A 20,083-nucleotide genomic window follows, 5' to 3' on the forward strand; every position below is an offset into this window, starting at 1 on the left:
ATGTTAATCTTTAAAATATCTCAAGAGGGAAAAGGAAGAATTCTTCACTGAAAAGAAAAGAAAAGAAAAAGCTCCGACTTCAAAAGTGATATAAATTTATTTCTCTTATTAACAATATAACAATACAAATGCACGTAAAACAAAGATCACAGAGTCGAAAGTCTAGTCCTCGGCCGAGCCGAGCGAGCGGCAGGCGGCGTCCAGCTCCGGGCCCAGCGACAGAGTGCGGCCCTCGGCGGCCCAGCGCCGCTCGCTGACGCGCCGCACGCGCCGCCCCGACGCCCCCAGGCGAGACTGCAGCGTCACGCGCAGCGTCTGCGGAGCGGCCGGCACGCGCACGCGCACGCAGAGAGCCACCCCGTCGTAGAAGTCCAGGTCGGCGGCGATGCGCAGCCGCGGCTCGAGCTCGAGCTCGGCGACGGCGTCGAGCTCGCCCCACGCCGCCTCCGCCCTCAGCGAGGCGAGCGCCGCCACCCCTCCGCGGGCCTCCACGCCGCCGCGCGCGCTGCGCGACCACACCGACACCTGGGCGTGCGCGTCGAGAGCGACCGCCGAGAGCGCCTCCAGGCGGCCACGGAGGGCGACGCCGTCGAGGAGGCGCAGCGCTCGCGTCTGCGAAGCCAGCGGCAAAATCGCGCGGAGGGCCGGCGTCGGGGCGCTCGCCGTGCCCGCCCACACGTGCGCCGCCAGCTCGGCGCGGCCGTCGAACAGCGAGACGGGCGGCAGACGCGCGCCGCCCGCCGACAGAGCCAGCGACGCCGCCGTCGGCTCGTCGTCGCCGCCGCCGCCCGCGAGCTCCTCGAGGCCGGTCGCGACGAGGTCGACGACGAGCGCGTCGCCGTCGGGGCCCCGCAGCCGGACGACGCCTCGCCGCAGCGCGCCGCCGCGGGCGATCTGCAGCGAGTCCAGACCGACCGCCGCGGCGGGCGCGGCGGTCGGCGGCGACAGACGCCGCCGCAGGGCGACGGACGTGGCGGGAGCGAAGAGCGCGCGCGTTCTCAGAGTGGGGGGCAGCGCCGCGCGGAAGAGAGCGGTGCTCTCGCCGAGCGCCACCAGCCGCTGCCACAGCACGCGCACCAGCTCACCCTCCGCCTGAAACCGAGAAACGTCGCTGGTGGATAAAACGCGAAAGGGATCGTCTCTCTCAAGTGGAACCCCCGAGGTGGAAGAGTCTGATTGCGATTCCTAAATTTAAAACTACTGTTAACATCCTAATTCTTATTTCTCTTTACTCAATCATAGCTGCAGGCAAATGTGTCGTTGTCCGGATTTATAAAATTCTCTGATGAGTTTATTTTATGTTTAATTTGTAACTTATTTATGTATTTCTGTTTTGTGTGAACAATGGTGTATCGTTAATGACAATGTGACATGTGTGTTGTATGCTGTCAAAGCGAGTCCCGAGGCGAAAACGTTCAGTGACCTGGTGCGTGAGCGTGGTGACGAGCGACAGCAGAGTGAAAGGCGCATCGGCGGCGGCCCGCAGCACCACGTCCAGCGCGGAGGCCCTCACCACCAGGGGCCTCCCCGACACGATCAGCGCCTGCAGGCGGCGCGACGTACGAACCGAGAGCGGGCCGTCGGCGCTCAACGCGTCCAAGGCGTCGAGCGCCGCCAGCGCCTCGGCGTCGGAGCCCCGCTCCGCCCGCGACAGGAGCGCGTCGGAGGCGCCGCCGGGCGCGCAGTTGGCCAGGGCGCGCAGATAGGCGACGCGGCATCGCTCGTCTCGGCACTCGGCGAGGGCGGAGATGAGGCTCGCCGCGACGGCGGCCGCGAGTCGCGACTCGGGTTCGCGCCGCCGGAGCGTCCGAGAGACCGCGCCGAGAGCGGCGAGCGCGGCGGCGGCCACGTCGGCGTCGCGGGCCTCGGCCTCCTCACGAGGCCAAGAACTCGAGGCGAGGAGACTCTCGACGACGCTCTCCTGCGAGACGGACGATCCATTATACCTTTACTCAAAATACGAATAAACAAGAAAACAGAGTAGACAGAAATGATGAAAGGGTCGAGAGAACTGACGTGAGGGTTCGGGGCGAGCGCCAGGGCGGCGAAGTAGTGCGGCGCCAGCGAGGCGAGCGGCGACGAAGGCTCGCGGAGCCGCAGCAGGTCGGCCGCGACGGCGTGCGTCGCCTTCGAACCGCACGAGCCGAGCACCCGCAGAGCGGCCGGTAGACGCCCCCGCTCCACGCGCTCCAGCAGAGCGCCGAGGCGGGCCCGCGTCTCGCCGCAGAGCGCCTCTCGGGCGCGCATCGCCCGCCACGCCTGCCCCGCGTCTCCGCCTCGCTCGGCCTCGTCCGGCTCCCAATCCGTCGACTGCGAATCCTCCGACTGCTGCAGAGAGACATTATTCTAATTATTATTCGAAAAATTGTTTGTCGCGGCGTCCATGCGTCGGGTTGTCTCTCTCCCTAAAATATGGCGAGGGGGCCGATGGCTGGCCATGCGCCATACTCGAGAACGGGTGCTACTTGTGGTGACTGGTCGTACTTGAATTCGTGTATGCGGTGATATTAGTTGTTTATACTACGTATTTGCGTGTTGTTCCCACGAGTATTTTTTTTTATATAGAACAGGGGGCAAACGGGCAGGAGGCTCACCTGATGTTAAGTGATACCGCCGCCCATGGACACTCTCAATGCCAGAGGGCTCGCGAATGCGTTGCCGGCCTTTTAAGAATTGGTACGCTCTTTTCTTGAAGGACCCTAAGTCGAATTGGTATGGAAGTGCGTGCTCCTATTTTACCATGCCTCCTGCTGATAGAGAACAAATATTTGTTTTTAATTATTTTTTATGTTCGGAAAGTAACCGAACACTGTAATTAGCATAAGTACATATAGTTCGCCGCCTGCGAGCGACGCTTTTCTTTATACATCAGTGTGTCATCAACCATCACCGCGATCACTCATTAATTCAATCTTTTATTTAATTATCATTAAAGTGTTCGGCAGCAGCCCGAACATTTTTGGTCCTTCGAGCTTACGTACAGGCGGGACCTGAAACGCGAGTTTTCGTGAAAGTTTCGTGTGTACGAAGTGCTAGCACCATTGCATTAAATCATCAAGTGCGGTGAGCTGTACCAGCTCCCACACAGCATATATCACAGCATACATCAGTTGCATAGCATAGCAGCATCAGCATTCGTGAGGTGGCCAGGCAGGCTACTCATACAACAGCATCACTTTCTGTGGGCGAGCCAGGCAGGCTTGCTACGCAGCAGCGTACAGCATCGACAGCACCGCGCGGGTTCGAGCAACAGCACTACAGTAGCAGCATATCAAGTGAGATCTTTCCATATTACTTTTTAATTCAGCATGGATCTCGATAATCTTATTCAAAATCAAAAAACAACATACGAGGCTCTCGATACGGACGAGAAACTTCGGGAGCTTCTCAGAAAGCAGATCTCGAATTTTAAGGCATTTGAGAGGACAATAAGTAACATAGATTTAAGTTGCATGTCCGAAAAGTGGGAGTTTGAATACACCCTAAAATCATTACAGCAGCGCTGGTCAGCTATCGACTCTCTTCACTGGGAGATCGACATGTACCAAGAAGGTGAAGATGAGGTATATCAAAACGTATTTTCTAAGAATGAACGAATATACAACGAGCACATCAAATCAATCAACAGCAAATTATGGTCCGTTGCACATCGCGAGTATTCTACGCCCAAAATGGATATTCCCGTTTTTACGGGTAACTATCAGCACTGGACCTCATTCAAGGACCTTTTCCTAGAAGCAATCGACCGCAACCCGTCCTTATCTAACGCACAAAAAATGCAGTTTTTGAAAAGCAAGGTACAAGGTGAAGCCGAAAATTTAATTCGTCACCTACAAATCAGTTCCGAAAATTACACTATATGTTGGGAAATCCTAAATAACAGGTATAATAATCAAAGATTAATATTCACATCACACATGAATATCCTGTTCAGTCTCCCAACCATGCAGCAGCAGTCATTGATTCAGATCAAAAGGATGCACGACACAGTAGTCGAGGTACTTAATGCTATAAAGAACCTAGGTGTCAACATAAGCACATGGGACCCCGTCATAGTTCATATTTTATCACAAAAACTCGACACAGAGACCCATGCAGATTACATAGAATCAGTCAAAAGTCCCCGTGAATTACCTATTTTACGAGAGTTTACCAACTTCTTAGAATTGAAATTCACTACCCTAGAATCGTCTCGCAGAAAACAAGACTTTTCGACTCAAAAAACAAATCAAGGGGCCCAACAAACTTATTATCAAAATCGAAAACAGCATTTTGAACATCAGTCAAGAAACAAAGTTTTCCCACCGCGTCCCATCATGAAAGCGCTTCACGTATCTACAGGTATCAAATGTCCATTATGTTCCCAGGAACACGGAATATTCCAATGCAATAATTTCTTGCAACTGCCATGCGAATTGAAACTAAAAACCGTGCAAAAGTTGCAACTTTGCGCAAACTGTTTGTATTCTCATAAAAATAATAAATGTTATTCAATAAAACGATGTCGTACTTGTAATGAAAATCATAACAGCCTGTTACATGACGCCTTTAGCAAGCAAAAATCAACCATATCAACCGCAAGTACTTCGAAGTCTCACGCTCAACAAAATAGCAACGCGGCAACTAAGCCCCATTCACCCGTGGGAAAGGCAACCGAAGTACTCTTAGCAACCGCAGAAGTCAAAATCACGGCAATCGATGGTTCACAGCAAACAATGAGGGTCTTGATTGACCAAGGATCCCAGATATCATTAATTTCAGAAAAGGCGGCTCAATCATTAGGTTTACAACGGCAAAAATGCAACGGCTCTATCTTTGGAGTCGGTCAAAAGCAAAACAATTGCAAAGGCATGCTCACTATTAAGTGCACGTCTGTAGACGATGATTACTCATTCGAAACCGAAGTTTTAATTATCAACAACTTAATCAAAAGCTTGCCGACTCACAGCTTCGATAGACCGTTTCTACCATATTAAGATAACATAAAATTAGCGGACCCTAATTATAATATAAGCAGACCAATCGATCTACTATTCGGAGCGGATGTCTACGCATCTATAATCTTAAGCGGAATAGTCAAGGGCGAAAATCAATCACAACCTATAGCACAACAGACGCGCCTTGGCTGGATTCTCTGCGGAAACATGCCCCAATCATTTCACTGCAACGTTGTACTCAGCAACTTCGAAGACCTGAAACAATTTTGGGAGATCGAGGGTATAACGGAGGAGTCTTCAATGTCCACAGATGATCAATATTGTATTGACTTTTACAAGCAAACAACAAAAAGACTCGAAGACGGACGGTACCAGGTCAGGTTACCAATGACAGATAATTTTGAAGAGAAATTAGGAGAGTCTAAACATATAGCAATAGCACAATATCGAAACATCGAAAAGAAACTAGCTAAGGATCCTAATTTGGCAACAAGTTACAAACAATTCATGCAGGAGTATTTAGACTTAGGTCATATGACACTCTGTATAGATAATGAAAGGGCTTCCCCGGAATGTTATCTCCCGCACCACGGCGTGCAGCGTGCCGATGCGGGCAAATTCCTACGCGTTGTTTACAGTGGGTCAGCAAAGACATCGTCTGGGTTCAGTCTTAATGATTTAATGTACAAAGGTCCGAATTTACAAAAAGACTTGCAATCACTAATTTTATCATGGAGGCAATATAAAGTCGGCTTCATCGCCGACATAGAAAAAATGTTTCGGAAAATTTTGGTAGATAAAACCGATCAAAATCTTCAAAAAATTGTATGGAGGAATTCACTAGAGGAACCTATCAGATCTTATCACCTTACGACCGTAAGTTACGGGACCAGGGCAGCCCCGTTTCTAGCTATGATGACCCTTAAGCAGTTAGCAGCCGATGAACGCGAAGGTTTTCCTAAAGCAGCGAAAATTCTGGAAAATCAATTCTATATGGATGACCTGGTAAGCGGAGCACATTCTATAGAAGAAGCAAAACAGATTGTAATACAGCTGGATCAGTTATTAAAATCAGGCGGATTCTTGCTGAGAAAGTGGACATCTAATGCAGCAGACATTCTAGAAAATCTGAACACAGAGCAGACAAAGCAAATATTCAATTTCAAATCAGAAAACACAATCAAAACCCTTGGACTAGGGTGGTCTCCGGCTAACGATGCATTTACTTTCGAGTGCAGACTGTCCAAGGAAACAACATCAAAATTAACAAAGCGGAAGTTACTATCAGAAATATCAAAGGTGTTTGATCCGTTGGGCTGGCTAGCGCCAGTCGTTACTAAGCTTAAGCTACTTTTCCAAAAAGTTTGGATGGAAGTCAAAGAATGGGAAGACGAAGTATCAGCCGAATGTGTAACAGAGTGGATAAGAATCAGAACAGACCTGGAAAATATCAACCAATGCACAGTTCCTAGGTGGATCGGAAGCGGTGAGAAAGGCGTCATCGAGCTCATTGGGTACTGTGACTCATCTGAAAAAGCATCAAGCAAGCAAACGAATGAATCATGTAAAGGTCAATCATTAGCCGGAAAGAAGACACGACCAAGCAGTCAAGTTAAGAAGAAATTCGACTTTATATCAATGGCGATAGGGCTTCTTTCATTCATGAGCATTATGCCTACTTCTAGATCGGAGTATAATATTACAGAGATGAGCGCCAGCCAATCGTTGTATTTCGACCCCATAACAAAGATGAAACTTATTAGAGACAAATGGACCTTAGTTGTGTACCACGACATGGCCCCGTACTGGCAAGATGAACAAGCATACAAAAAATTATCAAATCACTTGGACAAACTATGTACTAACATAGAGCATAATCAACAATGCCATATGATTTTACTACAAATGAATCACGACTACTCAGAGTTACAATACAACAATCAACTTTTATTAACACAGCATTTTACCGAGCACTCCAGACAGCGTCGCGGTCTTATCAACGGTGTAGGTTACCTTGCGAACACATTGTTTGGTGTGCTAGATCAGCATTTTGCAGATAAATACTCTGAGGACATTGAACTAATTAGAAATAATCAACAACACTTGGTAAATCTATGGCGTAATCAAACTTCTATAGTAGAGTCAGAATTTAACTTGCTAAAAAGAACAGAAGCATCGATGGAAAGGCAGTATAACATTATAAGTAGTAGGTTAAACTCTCTCGTTAAGGCAACAATTTGATACTATACAAACGGCACCGAACATCCTTACACCAGATGTTACAGACATCAACCACATTATCAATATAACAATGCCTTACTTCAAAGAAGACGATACAGATATCGATAAACTGAACAGCTCTATAGAGGGCTTAGAATCCCAAATAATAAGCATGAAGAGCAACATAGATGAAATGCCTGAGCTATCGAGCCACGACATACATCAATACTCCATCAGCTACAGCCTGGTCGGCGTTTGCGCGTGTGCAGCGCTCGTCGTCGCCTGGAGGAGGTGCCGGCGTCAGCGGCGTCTGGTGCTCTCACCGGGCGTGCAACGCAGTGATAACAGTGAAATAAAATCAGTGGTTCACAGTGAAAGTGAAAGTGTTAGTGCGCGAAAGGCATTCGATAATCGAAGATAGTGTTATGTAGCATAAGCATTAATTTTTTTCTTTATCAGTAATTTTTTTTTCTCTCATATGTATGATTTTTAGCATTTTGTGTTTTTTTCTCTCCCGCCCGGGAGCATGTTCGGAAAGTAACCGAACACTGTAATTAGCATAAGTACATATAGTTCGCCGCCTGCGAGCGACGCTTTTCTTTATACATCAGTGTGTCATCAACCATCACCGCGATCACTCATTAATTCAATCTTTTATTTAATTATCATTAAAGTGTTCGGCAGCAGCCCGAACATTTTATTATTCTTGATTACTCAAGATGTCATATGGAACAAGGTGTAATGGATGCAGCTCCTTACAAACGTTGCGTAAAAAAAACTTGGCGATTAAAAAGAGAGTTTATTGCCAGTTCTTCTCTTCCGTCCTACGCCCTTGATTTGAGAACTGGCAGTAACTGTAAAATTAGAATCATTTACAGTGTACATTATGTTATGAATAAATGATTTTTGATTTCATTGTAAACGTCTGTCATATAAATAAATAAATCTTCCGTAAAACGAGACAAAGAACGATAACGCGGCGCAGTTCTTATCTGTCGACATGCGACCTTTCGACCTCGGCGTATCGCGACGTGGCGTATCCTGTCACTCACCGAGGAAGCGACCGAGTCTTCGGGGACGAGCGCGGGGGCCCGCAGGGGGGCGGGGGCGAGGCGCGAGGGCACGGCCGCGAGTGCCTCGGCTCGATCGACGGCGAGTGGCGCGGCCTCCGCGGTGGCCCGATGCGAGAGCCGCAGCCAAGCGCGCGCCTTGAGCCCTCCTCCGGCCGCCAGCCGCGCCTCGTGTACCTCCTCTGCATGCACGCCTACGAGTCGCCCATTCTTCAGGGTGTAGCGAGCTACACGCCTCGACTCGCCCCACTCGCCTTCACACTCGCTCTGCAAAAATAAATCCGATCAGCGCCCGCTCGGCACCCTCCCTGTATGCAATAGGAGAGGAGCTTCTCTCACCTTTATCTTTCGAACGGTATTCTCATCCAGAGTCTCGTAGGTCACTCGACAGACTCCTGACGCATCCGTCTCTATGCCTGCGCCCGTGGAGGTCTGAAGCTGTAGAAGACATTATTTGTGAGCCCCCTTGTATAGCCAGTTAGCTCGCATAGTAACTTGGCCCAGGAAAATTTAGCTGGTATATAAGCTATCTAAGATAAAGTCATCAGGATTCTGAATAGAACACTAAATGAGACAGAGTAATCTTAAAAAGGTCTAACTGAAAGCCAAAATTATTGCTCATTTGGAAGAAGGTTACCGCTAAGGAAAGATTATTACTTCAGATTTTTTATATTGAACCAGTTGCGTTAAGAGAACATCCTAATCTAATAAAAATGAATTAAGAAAATTCTTTAATGAAAAATTATTAGTAATAATGGAACAGAAAAAAAGTATAAAAGTATCTAAAACGAAGCTTCGGTATATAGGTTTTACCTGACCATCAAACACTGAATATAATATATAGGGCATTCGTTTGAATTCCATTGTTTATAAAACTTCTTAGAAAAATTTACCAGAAAGTATATGATATTATGTTATCAGAAGAAATGTTGTTTACCTGAAATTGGCTAATAAGGGAACGCTTGTAGTTGAGGACATCAAACAGTTCGTTGGCATCCAGGTAAACATTCAGCACTAATCCACCTTTAAAATGCGCATAAAACTCGGTGTGAGGATAGGAGTCCCAGACAGAACCGTGTGGCAGAAAGTCTTCACGGGCATTCGCACCGCGAATTAGCAGTCGTGGCTCCGCCAACTCGAAGCGCAACAGCCGCTCGTCATCTGCGTGCCATGTTTCTTCTACGCTCAAAACCGCCTTCACCTTGTAACCCACTTCACGCTCGCGTTGTGTCACTTCCTGCAGCTGAACAGTTGTCTCTACTTCGTAGATCTCGCGCCCGGCAAAGTTCAGCGGCTTCAATCCCGAGACGCCGCATACTACAATCGCAAACACTATATACGTTGTTGGCCTAACCATTTTAACATCAATGCAGCGCCCTCAATACTAATGCATACTGACAAGAAGCTGAAAGAAATTATACGTTTCGATTAAGTTATAACTCATTTCTCAAAACAAATCATGCGCCGATACCGGCTACAGGACAGAGTACAGACGGTTTAGTTAGTGATGCCAACTCCTAAATAATTTTCCCCCATAAACCAACTGTTAATACTTGATTAAAATTCCCTAAAGGTTGTAGTTGTACACTCGGTTTGAGAGGTAAATTTAGATTACACATGATAGAGACTAGAGTCTGGCTAGTGAAAGAAGATAATTGATTATTGAATAATTTAAAAACTTTCGGATGGAACACAAAATGTCACTGTCAATTTCTCAATGTGGCTGTTGTTAAACATTCTTTTTGATTATTTTGTTTTTTTTTTATTCATTTACGTGTTTAAATAAGAGTAAAACTATTAAAAGTGAAGTTTGAGAGATATTGTTCTGCATGATATCCAAATTTCAATAAAAAGAAACTGAATTCCACCAAAAACATTTTTTTTTACGTGTGGTATTGAATTTCTTATGTTAGTATGATTTATTGTCTTGATACTTCATACAATTACTCATTTTTATTTACATTATATATTTTCAATACTCTTCAATTAAATTTGAAAAAAAAAAAATTTGGTCATTGTTTTTTCCAGGTGTAAGTGTAATTTCAATACACAATAAAAAAGTAAGGGGCAAGAAATCAAGGTTTCTGGAGAACACCCGGAAAAAACGACCTCATAAACCAACAGTGTCTCATTTGGACAATTCTGACATGGATGCTATTCGCAACATTAATTTTATATTGTTAGAAAACAAGTCCCAACATTCAGAACACTTTAGCTGGAATAAAGAAAAAGCATAGGATTTACTGGATGTGGGGAAACTCTTCGCCGAATATTATTGGCTAATGGCTATGAAGAGTACCATACGAAAGCAGAACTGCTATGTGTAGTAAAACGGTATAAACCAGATTAAACATATGAAGCCGATGAAATTTTAAAGCACAATGGTCATGAGGTATTGAGACTGCCCCATACCATTGCGATCTAAATGCCATTGATGATTGAGCTAGTATGGAGTCTGGCAAAATGCAGAGTAGCAAATAAAAATTTTAAATTGACCACAGAGCAGTTAAAACAAGTGATTAAAGAGTCATTTGAAAATGTTTGATCATGTTGGACATGTAAAAAATAAATATTATGAAACGGACAGTACTACAGAGGACATTTAGAAAGTTTCATAATCAATGTGAGATACAGTGATAACAGCAATGACTCTGATAAATCTATGCGTATTGATTTTTTGGATTCTGGTTTTGATTATTTCGAATAATTAAGTTGTGTTTTATAATAAATATAGTTTTAGTTTTCCATGCATTGCTAGTCATTTTAAGTATTAATAGTAAAAGATTAAATACGTATAGTATTTAATTTAATAGAAATACAGCTACTATCAATGTAAAAAATAATAAAATAATTTTAAGTATCAAGTAAGTTTCATCCACAAAATATATCAAACTTTTAGGGATACCATACTAAAAAAATTTCGTTATCTTCTTTCATTAGCCTGATTCTATCAAGTATTTTAAACTACTTGCATGCCGTTTTGTCATTGATCGTTTTGTACAAAAATTTAGATCTTGGAGTTTTATAGCTTTTTGATAGCTTACTTATTATGCTACGTTTAGAGTTTATATTTGGCTTAGTTTTTTGGATGGGTTTTAATCATAAATCAATATAAGTCTTCCTAAATAAAATTGCCCGCTAATCATCTCCCACGACATCTTGATTGTCCTTAAATTTGTGGGAAAAGTTGCCAACATTGGGTGTAGTCGGTTCAAAGTTAATTTTCTCTGACAACGGGCACTGTGGCTTTTCTGCACGTTGGCAATTGGAATTACTACCACAGAGCAATCATTGTATATATATATAACTTTTTAACATATATTTAAAATTTAATAAGGTTAACAGTCACAACAACGACTAAGCCAATAGAATTGATGCGGCCAAATACGACATGGATTTGGTTTTCTAGTTGGTAGCCTGTAGTGGGAATGATTTTGGTCGTATAGATATGGATTTGAAAGATTTATAGATAGTATGAACCATATTAAAATTTTCGTACTAATAAACAAAATCTTATATACCTACTACTTTTTAAACCGAGCGTAACACATATTTTGTCACCTGTTGGGGCGCAGATACTGATATACATAAACATTCAAATTGCAGTTTTAATTCTAGTTTACAATTGATAATAATTATTATTCATACATTTCTTTTGAATATAAGATAATTTTCAATTATAAATCTTAAGAAGGTTTTTAACAACAACAATTCATAAATTTGTTTAATTTATAAAATATAACATGAAAATAAAAATGGAAATTTTAAGCTCTCGTCACTCAACATACAGTATATCGCAGTAAGTCCTTTCCATTTGTTTTGAGCACTATAATTATGAGAATTATCTCATTTATTTCAAGCATAATTTTACTGCGAATGATCAATGAGCATTTCAACAAACAATGGATAATTTATTCCAAGCTTCAAAAATCGAAGAAACATGTAGTTTTATCTAGATTTTAGACTTCGCCCTTGTCCGAAAATATCCGGAAGTTGTGAAACGGATACAGATATATATTTATTTCGGATATCCGATTGTTTCGGTTAAGGAGCTCCATAACATCCCTGATTTGCAATTAGCACTAGCATCCGACATAGATGTAAGAAACAATATCATGCAATCAATACAAGCTTTCGCATGGATTAGAAAAGATTGCACGCAAATTTTATGTTTTGCCTATCAATAAAGGCAAGATATATAAGCAACGAGCTTTCGTGAAAAAGCAGAAATTTCGAAGAAAAAAAGGAGTTACGGAATTTACAGGAAGTTCAAAAAGAAATGTCAGAATGAAAGGCGATATCTTTCGTAAAAAGGGAAGATTGCGCAACGTTATCGTTCCGCACTATAACAGAATATCGTAAAAGTAATATACCACAAACTTATTCGGTTATGCAATCCTATGAGTCGAATATGAGTAATCAGAGGAAAAGAAAGAAAAGCATCATATATAAAATTATACTTAAAATTCCTTTAAGGATACAAAGCCGAGACTTTCGTATGTTCAGTTCCATTTATGAATAACATACATTGACGAAACATTACATTTAATATTGAGTGAAAGTTATTATTAAACATATTAATATACATAAATCATTTTATAAAGTGAAAAAACGATACTAATATCGTAAACAATAACAATCCACTTATTGTTCACGTATTTGCCAGTTCAGCAAAATATCATATTATGTTAGATAGTTAATTGACCTACTGAGAAAGACGTTACCTACTTACAAAGAATATGATATACATGTCAAATTACCAAGATATGGTTGGACTTTATAATAATTATATTTAACCTAGGTCATGGTTGCATTTACCAAAAAAGTATTATACTTTTTATGCTCATGATAGTTCTCAGTTTGTGCTCAAGACAATTAGTGATTAGGATATTATAATCATATAAAGATTATAATATCCTAATAAAAGAGCAGGTGTAACATCGGCAGAATCAGCAACCGGTTTCGCAGTGGCCTCAGGAGAAGCCACCCGGGACCGGACTCCAGTTTATCTTAGTGCTAGTGATAGTGCCGTGGAATTGTCAGAAGTGTTAGTATAATTTTAGATACTTTACGCATTTCCTAGAGACTGTTAAGCATATAATGGGTTCATTTTGTAAAGCACTACATATTCATCTTGCACTTTTTGCCCGGGGGAGTATGTACATTCTGCTCACTGAGGCTTTCTTAGTTTTATAGCCGGACATTTTGATCACTTATAAGCATGACGATTTCCTAAATCGTCGTAGTCACGCCCCGAGAGTATAGCCGGACGCAGGCACTCTCTTCGACTGTTAAATTGTATAGCAATTAACACTCTTATTTATTCGCTTACAGTCTATTGTTATATGCATTAAATCTTCTATTATTTAAAGCACCCAATGATCCAGGTTTTTATTGTTTACTTTTGATGTTTCTTTTTTTTCCCTACCCTTTTTACTTAATAATGTTAAAACTGTTGCTCAGAAAACGTTAAGATGTCACAGCTCGCAGAGATTTGAATGTTTGTGGCCATAATATATATACATACATACATTATATATGAGCAAAGATTGAAGCCAAATTCTGCCCTTTCGGAATCAGATCGGTTCAAAAACCCACAATTAACCTAACACTTATGACAATAATAATATTGCAGTTTCGAGACATTATCTTCTGCAACTGGAACATCAAATAAACTAAATCACTCTTTAACAAATTATAAAAAATATATTTCACTAGACTAATAGTTTCCAGCTTTTTGACTTCGTTCAAGGTGGAAATAAAAAGTTTCATTCGAGTGATTCGGGAGGTTGCGTCGGCTGCAGCGAAGGGAATGACTTTTTGGAGAATCGGCGCTGAGTCCTCGTCCCGTGACGAGGAGACGAATACGCGGGAGCTAGTCGCCATCGACGTCGCCGTCGTCCTCGGAGAGCGGAGCGGGGCAGGCGCGGCGCAGCAGCAGCAGGCATGGCGGCACGTCGATAGTGGAGCACGAGGCCGACAGGCGCCGAAGGGGCAGAGGCACGCAGACGCCGCGCACGCAGCGCCCGTGGAACTCGAGCGTCTGCGAGCCGCGCGCGTGCGGGCAGCGGGGCCGGGGCGCGAGCGGCGGGGCCGCGTGTCAGGGGCCGCGCTCCACCACGGCCACGCCCGCGTACGACCGCCCCAGAGTCATCGCGCTGCCCAACATCGTCCACTGCTCGGTGGCCGGATCGAACACCTAAACAGATCGTCCGGATCGAGTCGGTCCGACCTCCTTCCGGAATCGTCCGAAACGAGGAAGGAGATCCGCACCTCGACCGTGTTGAGGTTGGCCGCGCCGTCGTCGCCGCCGACGACGTAGAGGCGGCCGCGATGCTCCGCCACGGCGGCGTTGCGGCGAGCGTGCGCCATCGGCGGCGCCGGGCTCCAGCCCTCGGCGGGCCGGTACCGCTCCACGGAGCGCCGCACGGCGGGGCCGTCGTGGCCGCCGACCGCGTACAGGGCGCCGCCCGCCACGCCGACGCCCGCCCCCGACCGCCTCGCACTCATCTCCTCCGCCGGCTCCCACGCGTCAGTCGCCGGGTCGTAGCGCTCCACCGAGCTGAGGCAGAGGCGCGAGGCTCCGTCGTAGCCGCCCACCGCGTACAGCTTGCCCTCGAGCACGGCCACGCCCACCGACGAGCGACGCGTGCTCATGCCGGCGATGGGCCGCCACGCTCCCTCGCGCGGGTCCAGCGCCTCGGCCGAGCTGAGGCCGGCGGCTCCGTCGAACCCGCCCACGGCGTAGATCACCTGCCCGATCGCCGCCACGCCGAGCGTCGAGCGCCTCGCCGTCAGAGGCGGACCCGCACTCCAAGAGTCGGTCGCAACGTCGTAGACGTCGACGCTGCGCACGCGCAGCGTGCCGTTGAACCCGCCGACGGCGTAGAGCCGCCCGCCGACGACCGCCAATCCGGCGCGGCAGCGGCGCGTCGGAAGCTGCGCGGCGGCGCCCCAGCGGCCCGTGTCCAGCTCGAGCGCCTCCACTTCGCGCACCGCCTTCGGCGCTTGGCCGCCGACCACGAGTAGCGCGCGCGGCGACCGCGGCGGCCGTCGCGGCCGGGCCCGCGCACACTCCGCGGCGGCGGCGGCGCGGCGCTCCGGCCGCGACAGGTGAAAGGAGAGCGCCTCGATGAGCAGGTCTTTGACGCGCAGCGGCGCGCTCGCGAGCGGCTCGGCGGCGGCGCGCGCGACGAGCACGTCTCGCGGCAGCAGCGGCAGGCGCACGTGCTCGAGCATGTCGGCGAGGCGCTCGCGGCGCGCGGCGGGATCGTGTCGCAGCCACCGCAGCAGCGCGTCGAGGAGCGGCTCCTCGCCGGGAACGCTGAGGTGATCGGAGGAGAGGAGGCGCGCCAGCGACGCCGGCTCGAGCGCGAGGAACTCCTCGGTCTGCAGCACGTCGAGCGTGTGCTTGTGCACGAAGTCGTCGGCGGCGGCGGCGAGCGCCGCGCAGGCGTGCAGCTCGGCGAAGGCGCGAATGCCGAGCGCGTTGTCGGGCGAGAGCGCGGCGGCCAGAAAGGCGCAGCAGGCCGTGCGCACTCCGCCCACCTGCACCAGCGACGCGCCCGACAGCAGCGCCTGCACGTTGTCTTCCGTGATCGTGAGCGACTCGGGCTCGTACACGTACTCGATGATGGCCTGCAACGCCTCGGGCTCGACGTTCTGAAAGTGCGGTTAACGTGTAAGACGAGTGCGGCGACAAATCTGACCGAGTTTCCGGCTGCCTGCAACCTGTATGGTGACGGTGGGGCGCGTTCGCTCGGTGAACTGCGTGAACATGGCGCGGAAGTACGGCGAGCTGGCGGCCAACACCGCGCGATGAGCCCACGTTCCCTCGCCGGGTTCCGTGGCACCCTCGGCCTGCGCCTGCGGACACGCGGGGGGCGGTGAGACTCCGGCGGTAGACGACAGTAGGACGGCCGTCGGGCGCAAGTTACCTGCAGGCGCACGTCGCACAGCATCGCGTCCTGACGAAGCGCCGCGAGTGCGCTGAGCAATTGCGCCGCGTGTTGCGAGCCCGCCTCTCGGTCGCCGGCTTCGCGCCGCTGCGACGACTCGTCCAGCGACGACTGCGACGGGCACCGCTCCATCATGCTGCGCCAACGCAAAACGCAAACCATTTCCTCACCGTCTTCAACTCAAATATACAGTAATATTTAACTTAAGTAAATAAAAATTATATATATATATATGTAATAAAGTTATTATATAACACTCCTTCTCGAAATAAAAACTCAGTTGGGTTTCTGCAATAAAAACAGATTCATTTATTAATCTTCCGTTCACAAGATAAAATTACAAAAGACAGCTAGGAATAGTCTCACCTGCAATAAAAACAGAAAACAACATTAAAAGTTTTTACTCCAGGTGATTTACTTATTATTTTCTATTAAAATCAATAACCTTCAAACCAATAATTCAAAACTTCAATCTTCGATACTTTTAGGTTAGAATCCCGACCAACGAGTATTCATGTTGTTATGTCATATAATATGTCATGTCCATCGATAACCCGAGTCTGTGCGAAACGCGGCAAATTCAAACATAAAGATGACCACGTCTCACACAAATGGGAGTCGTTATTTTCTTTATATCTCCCCCCCCCCCGAAGGAGAACAAACACATAACACATATGTGATTGTTCGTCAAGTCGTATCGTCAGCCACCGGAATTATTTTTGTTATATGAAAAAGGTTTGATTCTGTTTTCTTGTGTCCGGTATCAACCTCATAGATTGAATTTGAGATTCTCTTTAGTATTTTGTATGGTCCGATTCTTATTTCGTCCAGCTTTTTCCTATTGAGGCGGTTTCCATTTTCCACATATACCAAGTCCCCAGCATTCAATGTAATTTCTTTCCTGTGTTTGTTGTATCGTTCTGCATTTTGATTGTGGGACTTTTTGGTGTTTTCATATGCCAATTGTCGATCTCTTCCTAGATCTTCCTTCGTACAATTTGTCTTCAATTCGTGGGGCAAAATATTGACACTTTCACCTTCCATTCTGATTCTATAGAGTATTTTAAAATCATGCATGTGTACCAGTCAGCACTACCTTTTTCAAGAAAAAACTTCAAAATCTCAATTTTTTTCCTATCTTCTGCCACTACACAGCGAACACATTCTTTTTCAAATTGTTCAATCCATTGGCTGGCATTGGACGTTTTTTCATCAAATTTTTCAATCATGAAATCTTTAGCAATTTTGTTTAAGTTTTTAACTTCAGAAGTTTGTTCTTTGGATTCTAGAACTTTTTCTAGCAACTTCTTTATTGTGTCCTCTGACGTGCTTGTGGTAGATATTTCAGCTATCTTGTCTGGAATCTCCTCTAAATAAAAATTTTCAAATAATAAGTTACCTTCCTCATCTAAGTAAGCTTTTTTCATATTTTCAGTTAAAGTTATCCAAACTTTCCTGAATTGGTTTCTTTTTCCCAACGTGTTTTTCACTCTGCCATACACTTGTGACGTTATTAATTCTTTGTGTAAACTTGTTGGCTGGTATTCATCCGGTACTGTAAAAGAACGACCATCCGGCGTGCCGATTGAGGTTAGGCACAATATTGTAGTTTTCCCATCTGACGCTCCTCGCATTTTAAAGTCGAACCTCAGTTTCTCCATTTTCACGAAGTATTCACAATAATGTTGTTTTGTAATAAAGTTATTATATAACACTCCTTCTCGAAATAAAAACTCAGTTGGGTTTCTGCAATAAAAACAGATTCATTTATTAATCTTCCGTTCACAAGATAAAATTACAAAAGACAGCTAGGAATAGTCTCACCTGCAATAAAAACAGAAAACAACATTAAAAGTTTTTACTCCAGGTGATTTACTTATTATTTTCTATTAAAATCAATAACCTTCAAACCAATAATTCAAAACTTCAATCTTCGATACTTTTAGGTTAGAATCCCGACCAACGAGTATTCATGTTGTTATGTCATATAATATGTCATGTCCATCGATAACCCGAGTCTGTGCGAAACGCGGCAAATTCAAACATAAAGATGACCACGTCTCACACAAATGGGAGTCGTTATTTTCTTTATATATATATAATTCCGCAGTTCCCAGTAATAAAATTACGAAAATTTTTAATATAAATATACAATTTTAAAATTAGGAATCAAAATCTAAATTAACATAAATACGAAAAAATTAAAAGCGGTGTCGTCCCTAAAACATGTGGACACGACCAGCGAGTGTTAATACAAAATCAACCAAAAGAATAAAAACTATAAATAATTAAACTATTTGAACCAAGAAAAGAAATTATCGGTATTGTGTTCTAATTCTACTCTTAGCCGAGGCCAGCGAACCATGAAAAATGTCAAAACTCTTTTTTATTATTGAATTTTTAAGCTTCTTCCAGTGAATTGAATGTATTTTGAAGGTTTACACAGCTGAATTACTTAAAAAGGTTTCCATTGAACTGAAGAACCAGAAAGATTACTAAAACTGACAGCAAGTGAGGACAGTAAATTGTTGTGATAGGGAAAAGTACAAACATCTACATATGGGTTTCTATACGGACATGGTTGCAGGAATCTATATAGCTACTGCAATGTATAGATATAGTAAAGTGGGGACAAAACAGTACATGAAGTGGTGAACTACTAATAATTATAAAGATTTATGCAGTTTATAAAACTTATATATGCTTTATTCTTAAAAGCATGTTCTTTTTTTTTTACTTTCAATAGCACACCTAAATTTTTTTTAACAACCTATGATGTTCAAAGAATGTAAGTAGTCGGATTTAATGTGTGACTTATTTTTATATGTAGTACTAAACCATGGATTCTACAGTTAAATCAAAGACTATAAATACTTTGCCTACAAGCAAATAAAATCAGAAAAATGCAATTTATATTTCACAATTATGATTAAATTTATTAGTACTTTTCAACATTTTAAATAAATCTCATCTTATTTTAAATATGACAAAAATGGTCACCTATATCCCCAGTGATCTCCATCACCTTCTGCAGCACTGTTCTCTACACTTCCTCTGTCAATAGAAAACATTTGCTATTTAGAATAATCATTACAATACAATAAAAAAAACTTTCTCAACAACTCAACAAAGGTAAATATATTATCTTAATGCTCGCGCAGCACTGCAGGCTCTTGCTGACAGCGTTTGGTAAAACCACTAGTATATATAAAATTCCCCTTTTTTCCATTATATGTGTATAAATAAACTACATTCATTTTTACTTTATACATATACGTTTTCAGCTTTTGTTTGCACTAGTTGCATAAGTGAAAATATGTTGATAAATTATTAAAGACAATAATATATTCATAATGAATTGAGTTTAAAAGTTTACTGCAATATTTCAAATACTGTTTGCCTTTGTCTTGCCCAATATTAAATGCTTGTGTTAATGAAATAATAGTATGAGAAGATTGCTTACACTAATTCAGCCACAGCATTAGCACCCTCCATCACAACTTACAACACAACTTATTTCATTTCATTCAAATTGTGATAATGAGTACCAATATTTATTTATTAAATTGTATTTAATAGTGAATGTCCTAATTCACTTCGGTAAGAATTGTCAACACTGTCAAGTGTCAAGTGAAATCTGTATGTATATTATATTTTTTTAAATTTATGACCTTGTAAAATAGACTTTAAGTCATAACTTATTTGGAAGACATTCAATACTTTGGGGTCACAAAACTTCACTTCACTAATTTTCGTCATTTAAATTGTTTGAATTGTAGGTTTCTATAATTATAGATAGGTTTAAAGGATATTAGATCTTTTAGTAAAACGTTGAGGGGCGGCGGGAGGGAGAAAGAAGTACACTTATATGCATTAGTATATAACACTAGTTCACTAG

The 20,083-nt window shown here is 44.3% G+C and overlaps 2 protein-coding genes and 1 long non-coding RNA gene across 4 annotated transcripts; all 3 read right to left on the minus strand.

Moving 5' to 3' along the window:
- Nucleotides 1–78: 78 nt before the first annotated feature.
- On the minus strand, nucleotides 79–9,936 carry LOC110999132 (microsomal triglyceride transfer protein large subunit). Its single transcript, XM_022268052.2, has 6 exons — nucleotides 9,165–9,936; nucleotides 8,567–8,665; nucleotides 8,210–8,494; nucleotides 2,017–2,328; nucleotides 1,424–1,921; nucleotides 79–1,092 (listed from the first exon to the last, which is right to left on the minus strand). Exons 1-6 carry the CDS (start codon nucleotides 9,582–9,584, stop codon nucleotides 163–165), a joined length of 2,544 nt encoding a protein of 847 aa, XP_022123744.2. The 5' UTR covers nucleotides 9,585–9,936; the 3' UTR covers nucleotides 79–162.
- A 3,447-nt stretch (nucleotides 9,937–13,383) lies between these two features.
- On the minus strand, nucleotides 13,384–20,072 carry LOC110999133 (ring canal kelch homolog). 2 transcript variants are annotated; one of them, XM_022268053.2, is made up of 6 exons: nucleotides 19,649–20,072; nucleotides 19,186–19,239; nucleotides 16,165–16,321; nucleotides 15,959–16,093; nucleotides 14,501–15,889; nucleotides 13,384–14,426 (listed from the first exon to the last, which is right to left on the minus strand). In XM_022268053.2, exons 1-6 carry the CDS (start codon nucleotides 19,678–19,680, stop codon nucleotides 14,328–14,330), a joined length of 1,866 nt encoding a protein of 621 aa, XP_022123745.1. In that variant the 5' UTR covers nucleotides 19,681–20,072; the 3' UTR covers nucleotides 13,384–14,327. The 2 variants fall into 2 exon arrangements, with proteins under 2 accessions (XP_022123745.1, XP_045488831.1); XM_045632875.1 differs by lacking the exon at nucleotides 19,649–20,072 and having other exon boundaries at nucleotides 16,165–16,358.
- On the minus strand, nucleotides 16,470–18,273 carry LOC123690097. The gene is made up of 2 exons (XR_006750902.1): nucleotides 18,010–18,273; nucleotides 16,470–17,931 (listed from the first exon to the last, which is right to left on the minus strand). It is a non-coding gene; the product is annotated as an uncharacterized LOC123690097 (long non-coding RNA).
- Nucleotides 20,073–20,083: the final 11 nt, after the last annotated feature.

The sequence above is a fragment of the Pieris rapae genome, chromosome 21 (assembly GCF_905147795.1).
Source record: "Pieris rapae chromosome 21, ilPieRapa1.1, whole genome shotgun sequence".
Lineage (NCBI taxonomy): Eukaryota > Metazoa > Arthropoda > Insecta > Lepidoptera > Pieridae > Pieris > Pieris rapae.